Source organism: Myotis davidii, unplaced genomic scaffold (genome assembly GCF_000327345.1).
Source record: "Myotis davidii unplaced genomic scaffold, ASM32734v1 scaffold89, whole genome shotgun sequence".
NCBI classification, from domain to species: domain Eukaryota; kingdom Metazoa; phylum Chordata; class Mammalia; order Chiroptera; family Vespertilionidae; genus Myotis; species Myotis davidii.
Genome location: NW_006300372.1, coordinates 802,373 through 811,057, shown reverse-complemented (window position 1 = coordinate 811,057; position 8,685 = coordinate 802,373). Strand labels below are relative to the sequence as shown.

At 48.6% G+C, this 8,685-nt stretch overlaps 1 protein-coding gene across 1 annotated transcript in view; it reads right to left on the bottom strand.

Annotated features, from left to right (window-relative positions):
- KIAA0141 (KIAA0141 ortholog) overlaps positions 1 to 8,685 on the bottom strand; it is a 29,381-nt gene that overhangs the window by 14,346 nt on the left and 6,350 nt on the right. Inside the window, exons 2-4 of the mRNA XM_015572601.1 lie at positions 6,326 to 6,431; positions 5,226 to 5,248; positions 52 to 294 (exon numbers count right to left, since the gene is read on the bottom strand). Coding sequence (XP_015428087.1) covers positions 52 to 294; positions 5,226 to 5,248; positions 6,326 to 6,431 — 372 coding nt within the window. The remainder of the gene's footprint in view (positions 1 to 51; positions 295 to 5,225; positions 5,249 to 6,325; positions 6,432 to 8,685) is intronic.

The following is an 8,685-nucleotide window of genomic DNA, read 5'->3' as shown; positions in this document are numbered from 1 at the left end:
CCAGAGGAAGCCCCCAGCCGGCCAATGAGAAAGGGGCCCGGCCGGAAGGACGGTGCTGGGCGAACGGAAGTGGGGTGGAGGCGGGTTGTGGGTAGCGGGAGGTGAAGTGCGGCAAGGGCGCGGCCACGTGGGCTGTGCTGGCACGAGCCCGGGGAGAACGCGGGGGCGGGTGCTCGCGGCTGGCAAAGCTGAGCCGCCCGAGAAGCGGGACCAGGGCGGCCTCGGTGGCGCCAGAGGCTCGTGCAAAACACCGTAGAGACGCGAAAGGGGAGCAGCCTTCCTCCGGCCGCGATGCTGGAGGAGGTGGGAGTAACGAGACCCATTGGACTCCCTTAAGGTCTCAGGTGGGAAGCCCGTAGTCCAGGCTCCCCGTCCAAGGCCGTCGGGGTAGGCGGTGAGGAACTGCACAGGCAGGCCCGGATGCCGGGGTCCCAGCCAGACCCTTCCACCGTCAGGGCACCAGCCTTCGTAATGAGAGGGTCAAAAAGTGGTCTGGCCCTAACTGGTTTAACAGGAACAACTTGAGTTGCTGTTTTTAAAACACCTAAGAGAGACCTAGCTGGTTTGGCTCAGCAGATAGAGCGCCTGCGGACTAGAGGGTCCCAGGTTCGATTTTGGTCAAGGGCACATGCCGGGGTTTCGGGCTCAATCCCCAATAGGAGGCGTGCAGGAGGCAGCCGGTCAATGATTCTCTCTCATCATTGATGTTTGTATTTTTCCCTCTTCCTCTTTGCAATCAATAAAAGTATATTTAAAAAATAAAATACCTAAGAGAGAACCCCCCGCCCCGCTACACGAACTCCTGTTGCTAATCAGAGCCCTCGTCTTCAGACCCAGCCAGTGCCACTGATGTGTGTTCTTTTGCTGGGAAAAGCATGGCTCCTCTTCCACTGCACTTGAATCCATAAAATAAAGCGGCTCAAATTCAAATATAAGGTGTGTAGATTTCCTCCTCCTTTTCCCCAGGTGCCTGACTTCTGGGTAGGTGGAAGTCTCCACCTGGGTAAAAGAGTGCTGGGGGGTACCTACTTTTAGACACAGGCAATTAATACAACCAGACTGACATATTCATATGTTCAATTTTTGAGCCATATGTCAGCCACTATCCTAGAATCAGAAGACAGAGTAAAGAGCATTTGTGGCCTCCAGGAACACATGGTCTGTTGTTTTAAGTGTGGCCTCTGGAGTTCCACAAATGGTTTGAATTCCAGCTTTCTTGCCTCCTAGTTATGTGTTCTTGGGCAGTTTACTTGATCACTTTAAGCATGAGATTCTTTATCTATAAAATAGGAAAAATACTATCTCATGCAATTGTGAGGTTTAAGTAAAATAGTACGTTTAAGGTGTTTAGCATAGTTCCTGGCACACAGTAAGAGCCTTGTAAGTGTAAGTTGCTCTTAATTGTACTGGGGGAGGTGAGTAGGCAAAATAAATAGATATTTTCCAATAGTGAAAAATAGATATTTTCCACTGGGTTATGGGATACCAGGAAAAGATTCTGAAAAGTAGTTGCATTTGAGCTAGGCCTTTAACTATAAGAGTTTGCCAGCCAATCAATGATTCTCATCATTGATGTTTCTATCTCCCTCTACCTTTCCTCTCTGAAATGAATAAAAATATATTTTTTAAAAAAGAGTTTGCCAGGTGGAGAAAGGCATTGCAGGCAGAAGAAACAATAAATAGACTCAGACATGTGAATATTAGGGAACTATTCAGAAATATCCTTGCTTTGGGATTTGGGGCAACCACTTTTCATATACCTTGTGTTGCTGCCTCAAAATAAAATATGCATACTGGTTCGGCTCTGTTCCTCTGGGACTTCCATGTTCTTTTTCCACTCAGCCTGTCTTGTAGTTAATTTTATTCTTCAAGGTTCAGCCACATCTAGCGCTTCAGTGACAACTCCCCAACTATTGGAGCCCTCACTGCTCTCTACTTTTCCCAGTTTCTCTAGCACTTAATTTCTTACCACACAGTTTAGCAGTAATTACATGTTGCCCTGTTATTTACCCCTTTTGTGTAAGTCTAGTCTCTCCAGTTCTCTCCCTCAGGGCAGGGATGGCATTTTCCCATTTTGTGTCCCATATTGGGCTTGACATAAACTGTCCACAGAAGATGTTCAAACAATGCCTGTTGACTTGACACCTTGCACTGCTATGATTACAGACATAGAACACCACCCCCTAACCATCGGGTTTATTGATTCTAGCGTAAATGTATTCACTCCACATATACTATCATTGAGGGTCCTCCGTGTTTGAGGCTAGTTGAAGTTTTTTGAAGATAAGGTGTCTGTTCCCATATGTAAAATGGCCTGATGACATCTCGTGTCCCTAGAAGTCCGAGAACACTGACAGACCACCTGTTTGAGGGTAGATGGCTAGGGCCGCTGGCGTCCTCGCTGACACACCAGATCACCTGTGGAGTTTGGCCCAGAGGAGCACCGTCAAGGACAGCAGCTTTGTCCCCTGGCCTTTAGTTTTGCCTGAACTTCAGGCCCACCCATCAGCCATTCTCTTCTCCCAAGATTGCTCTGTGTTGGCTTGTGGCCCACAGTCAAATTGACTCAATCCCTCTACAAAGGTAAGTGAACGTACTACTCAGATGTCCACTTAACTCTCTTTTGTTGATGCCATTGTGTACTCACCACAGTGAGGGCTCTAGACATTTGTTTTGGCAGACATTCTTAATTTGCCCTAATCCAATATCTGAGAGCTGATTGCGTGCTGGAGAGTGTCCTGAGTATACAACGGTTTTTTAAAAAAATGAGTGTAGTCCCTGCCCTCACAGAGAAAAGAGTCTAACAGGGCAAGCAAACTCAGTAGACAATTGAAATACAGAATGGTGTTTTAGTTACTGCAGCATAACAAACTCCAAAATGTTGTGGCTTTAATCAGTCATTATCTTGCACAGTTCTGTGAATTGACTGGACTCAGCTGGCAATTCTGCTGGTCTCACTGGGGGCCTCTCATGAGACTGCTGTCAGGCGGCAGCTGGGGCTGGAGTCATATGAAGGCTCGCCTGGGACATTGGAAAGGCTGAGCCTCGTTGCCGTGTTCCATGCGGCCTCTCCAGCTGGGTAGCTGAGCTTCCAAAACAGTGGCCCAGAACTTCCTAAAAGTACAAAAGTGGAAGCTGCCAGGCTCCCTGAGGCTTAGGCCTGGAACCTGCACAGCTTCACTTCTGCACTCTGCATTAAAGCAATTCACAGGATCAGCCCACAGTCGGTGTGGGAGGGGAAGACACAGGGGCTTGAAGAGTGGTTAAGAACTTAGCAAGTGCGTTAGTGGGAAAGTGCGGGGTGCTATGGAAACACGAGGAGAGGCTCATAACCGAGGCATGGAAATCCAAGGAAGACTTTCTGAAGGCAGCAACATCTGAACTCATGAGCCTAAAGGTAAGGACTGGAAACTAGCCAGATGAAGAAGAGGAAGGGAAAACAGTTCTGGCTGGTGCAACGTGCCCAGGAAGGCAAAGAGAGTACAATCGTAGATCAGTGTGGTTGTTGAAGGACTGGTAAGGATATAGGATAGTGATAGCCCGTTAGTCCGGAGAGGTAAATGGGGCCAGGTCATAAAGTCTTACAAACCTCCTAAGATGTCTGGACTCTGTCCTGAGGGGATGGCACATCAAGGAAGGGAGCTTGATTAGGCTGGCGGGATCCTGAAAAGGTTATTGGCTGCTGAGTGGGCGATGGATTGAAGGGATTAAGCCCTTATTTTCACCATGTCCCTTCTAGCCAGTGACCTCACTGTCACTGAGAAGGCTGAGTCATCCCCTCAGCATTGCTGCCGGTTGTTTTTGCTTTTAACTAGTGGGACTTTTTATCATAAAAAAATGCAAGCTCCTTTGTACAAGTTTGTTTTCTCATTTTGAAATGAACATTTTAAATGTTCTGGACATGTGGTTGGTCAAGTGGTCAAACGATTCATACCTAAGTGTGAAGTGAATTAAGGAGAGCAGGGAGCATGCCAGACTCAGTGGGTTTTACCCCGCAGTCAAGTAATGGTTGGTTAAGAGAGCACCTACTCTAGTAAAAAGTCAAACAGTACTACAAGGCTCAGAAAAATAGAGCAGACCCCTGCCGTGGGCAGCTCTCCACTCTCTATTCCTACTCTCTAGAGGCAAACATTTTCAACTCTTTGAAGTTTCAGGAAGCAGCACAGTGGAGCACAGGTTCTAGAATTGGACTGTCTGGCATCCAACACTGCTCTCCCACTTACAGCTGGGTGATTAGTCAAGTGAATTATATCTTTCACCTCGGTTTCCTCATCTGGAAGATGGGAATGAGAATTGTACCCTTCTCATGAGTTAACATAAATTACCTGGCACGTGGTCAGTAAATGATGATAATGAAGAAGGATCTAACTTGAGAGCAGCTGTGAGGACAGCTGTGGACTTTTAATTGCACACTGTGCAAATAAATGTAAGGCATGAATATGAGTTAGAGGAAATGACAAGAACAGAGACTCATTTGCAGAGGTCTGAGTCCCTTTGTTCTAAGGCCAAACTCCTCTGTTTGCTCTCAGTCCCATTCCCTTCCTGTCTCTTCCAGAACCCTGTCTATTTATCTTGTCTAATTATCCTAATCCTCATGCCAAAGCGTACATCTCTCTATTAGTTTTTTTCTTTCTATGAAATATACACAGGCCTTTCCTATCTTGGGGTGGGGGTGGGGTCCTTCATTTGATCGCCCTGCCTTTTTCAGCTACCATCCTGTTTCTATTGCCACATTTTTAAAGGTAACACACAAATTCTCTCCCGTTCCTTCCAAACGCCCTTGCTTTCAGCTTTGTCTCCCAGCTCCCATCACTGTTTTTCTGACACAACTGTCACTAGGGTCATCGGGGCCACCTCATTGACCACCAGTGGGCCTTCGCTCAGTCAGCGTCCAGAGCACCTGACTCAGTTGACCATCTACTCCTTAAATCTCACAGGCAAACCACCTCACCATCGTATTTCCTTATTCCTGTCAATTGTGCTATTTCCCCAAGCTACTCAGGAAAGAAACTTTGAACTTAGCGTTGGCTCAGCTCTCCCCCACATTAGTTTTGACTCTCATTGGCAATATTAGAAACTCACTGACACTAGCTCTTTAGGAAAGTTGTATCAGGATACGGAGGAGTAGGGGACATTAATGGACCCCAAAGGCAATATGCAGCTAGAACCCAGGGAAGATCAGGACTGTAGACTCGGGAGCCAGTGAAGTGAGCCCTCTCTCTAACTTTCCGTCTGCATTTCTTGAGATCTGCGCAGACACCCCAAAGGTGTCAGACACTCCCCCACACAGCTAGTCACCAGGTCCTTAAAAAATCGCATTTTCATCAGGCCCTTGAATCTGTCCCCTCTCCAGCTTCCCTCGTATGGTGTCTCCCATGTTTACCCCTTGATGGTTCTGTTTCTGTCATTGTGAAACCAAGGGTTCTTATGACTTAAATTTGGTTTTAAATTCCAGCTCTAGAAATCTTCTCTATATGTTCCTCAGAGATCTAGCCTTTCCCCTGGATAATCAGCAACCCCTGAGGCAGCAGGAGACAGTAGGCCTGAATAATGGTCATGGGGTTGGGACCTCTGGCAGGCTGAAGATAACATCTTGACCTAAGTTATGTTTCAGTTCCAGAGTCCTATGGCGCCCATGAAACCATGGGAACAGGCCTCAGGGCTGACCTCTAGACCTGGAGAAATGATTCATTACCCTTAGCTCACAGCCAACACGTTAACTTCCAGCAAGGCACTGAACTCCTAACCCACCATGTCTTGTGATTTTGCCCTATTATACAACCTGTAACCTACACACCATCGGGAGTTCGGGCTTTTGAGCATTAGCTTCCTGTTCTCCTGGGTGGTGTCATTCATCAATAAAATAGCCAATATTTCTCCACTGCAATCCTCCATTGTTTGGCTCTGTCTGGTGGTGGACAAAGCTCTTTCTGTTCTGTAATAATTGCTTCTTCCGCCCCCCGACCCTGAGTATCAGCATTGCCCACCTTTCAGTTCTTTGTTGGTTGGTCTTTTCTTGAACTACCTTCTGTGTTGTTGACCCATGAGAGTAGAGTGGTTAAGAGCTTGGGCTTCAGAGTCCTAATGGCCGGAGCTTGAATCTCCCACCCCTTTCTAGTTGTGTGAACTTGGGGAAAGTACTTGAATTTTTTCAGCCTCAATTTCTCATCCGTGAAATGGGGATAATATTGGTTCCTTCCCGACATGGTTGCTGTGAGGATTCACTGAGCAAACGCATGGAACGTGCTTAGTTAGCACAGTGTTTGGCACACAGAAAGGACTCAATAAATGGTCACAATTATTAGCCTTGCCCTTGTTCTCTTACCTGAGTTCTAGTCTTGCATCACTGCTCTGACCACAGATCCAGCTGTCAGAATTCTCGGGGTACTGCTGGAAGATGCAGCTTTCCGAGAGCCGGAGGGCGGGATGACCTGAAAAAGAGGGGTGGTCTTGAATCCTTGAAGGAATGAACCCCCATCTAACCAGTCAGCCCTGTGCAAAGAAGACTCAGAACAGTCCCCTGTAAGCCTCCAAATCTTTTTGCTGGCTAAGTCCTGGAATCTGGGAGAGCAGGCTGGGCTGCCTTTACGAGAACAAATGAACCTAAAAAAAAAAAAAAAGGCCCAGGGGTGGTCAGAGGAGATGTAGCAGGATCAGTGGAGCTTTGAGGTGGGTGTAAAAGTGAGAGCGGCACCCTTAGGGCGCTGAGCCGGCTTAGGCTCAGGCCTCCCTCCAGCGCCGGGGATTTGGCAGCACAGAAGCCAGAGGCGCTCCTGTTTTTAGCTGAGCTGCAGCCGGTCTCCTTTGCTGCCCAATGAGCATGCCTCATTAAGCTCCATGTGGGGGAAGCTTTCACCTGCCCCTCAGCCCTGCGCTCCCACCTCCCTCCCTCCCCGCTCCTGGGTGGCAGCATTCCTACCAGCAGGGATGTGGGGAGGGGCAGGCAGAGGTGTGGGGAGGGGCAGGCAGGGATGTGGGGAGGGGCAGTCCCATTCTTGCCAGTTGAGAAAGGGGTTTGTGGGCTAGGATGCGAATGCAACCTTAAAAAAAGGGAGGCTAGCCTCACAGCTGTTGGCTAGGAGGCAGCATGGTCAGGTAGTGCAGAACTCCAACTCTGAAGCAGAGTGTCCCTGTGTTCGAATGTCACTTCCGCCATTATTGTCTTTGTGATTCTTGGCACGTTGTTTAACTTCTTTTTTCTTTCAGAGAGCAAGGGAGAGGGAGAGAGAGATAGAAACATCAATGACGAGAATCATTGATCAGCTGCCTCCTGCACACCCCCGACTGGGGATCGGGCCTGAAACACGGCCATGTGCTCTGATGGGGAATCGAACCGTAATCCCCACTCAAACACTGAGCCACTTGGGCCGGGCTGTTTAACCTCTTGAAGCCTCCTCTGGGCAATAGGGATGATCCCAGGCCTGTCTGATAGTGGTGAGTTTTAGTGTCATAATGCAGGTAAAGCATGACACTTAGTCCACCCATACCACCTAGAGCCAAGGGCCCTGCCTTGCAGGAACAGCCACCCCCCCCACACACACACACACACCCTCGCTGCTGTCTATACCCCATGTGTGTTGTCTTCTGTTTATATGTCTGTGTCTGCCCTTGGACTATGAACTCCATTAAGTCAGAGAGAGAATTGTATGGCTCTGTGTCCTAGGCACCCAACACGGGACCTGGCACATAGATGAGCTTAATAAATACAGGTTTACCATGGGAAGGCACTGGTGAAATAACAGAGAAGACTCAAGATTCCCTCTGGTCTCAGGATCCCACCATCCACTCTGGGTCACTTACCACGAATAGAGGGCCTACGCCAGACACTGTCCTGGGGCCTGGGGATACCACAGTGGATGTAGTAAGATGGGCTCCTGGCCTCATGGAGTGGGCTGTCCAGGGGGTGATGGACATTAAACACATCACATTTATACATTTTAACTAGGAGCACTGCTAGCAAGGAGAAGCCCAGGCTGTTATGAGAAAATAGAACAGACTGCGCTTGGAGGAGGGCAGACTCGGAGAGTTTTCGGGATGATGTGACAAGTAAACTGAGGCCCAAAGAAAGAGCAGGCTGGCTTGAAGTGCAGGGTGGGAAAGAGCCTTCCAGGCAGAGAAAACAGCACATGCAAAGGTCCTGAGGCAGAAGGGACCTAGGCTGCTGGGTGGAGGGGGTCAGTGGCCTCTCCAAGTCCACGGAGTTGGGAGCTTGGGTTATGCAGAGCCTTGTAGGCTATGATAATTCGAGCTTTGATCCTAATGGCAATCACTAACATTTATTCCATTTTATGTGTGTGTGCACTGTGCTGAGTATTTTACATGGGTGTTACCATTTACTTTTCACAACTCCCCTAGGAAGCTGGTGCTATTCCCACTGCACAAATACTGAAAACCTGGACCTTAACTTAATTTGTTCAAGGTCAAACGGTTGGCAGTTGGCAGAGCTGGGTTTGAACCCAGACATCGGATCCAGAGCCGCCCAATTAACCCTTGGGTGGCCCAGCCTAAGAGCCAAGTCTTTGATCTGAGCTGCAAGTTCCTCATGGCCTAGGTTCCTCTTTCACCCCCTGTCCCAGGTCCTTCTGACCGGAATTGGGGGAATGCGCGCAGAGGTTCTCTCTGGCCAAATGAGGGTGGAGTGGGGGTGGGGCGCCAACTGCAGGAGCTGCAGCTACAGAAGGAATC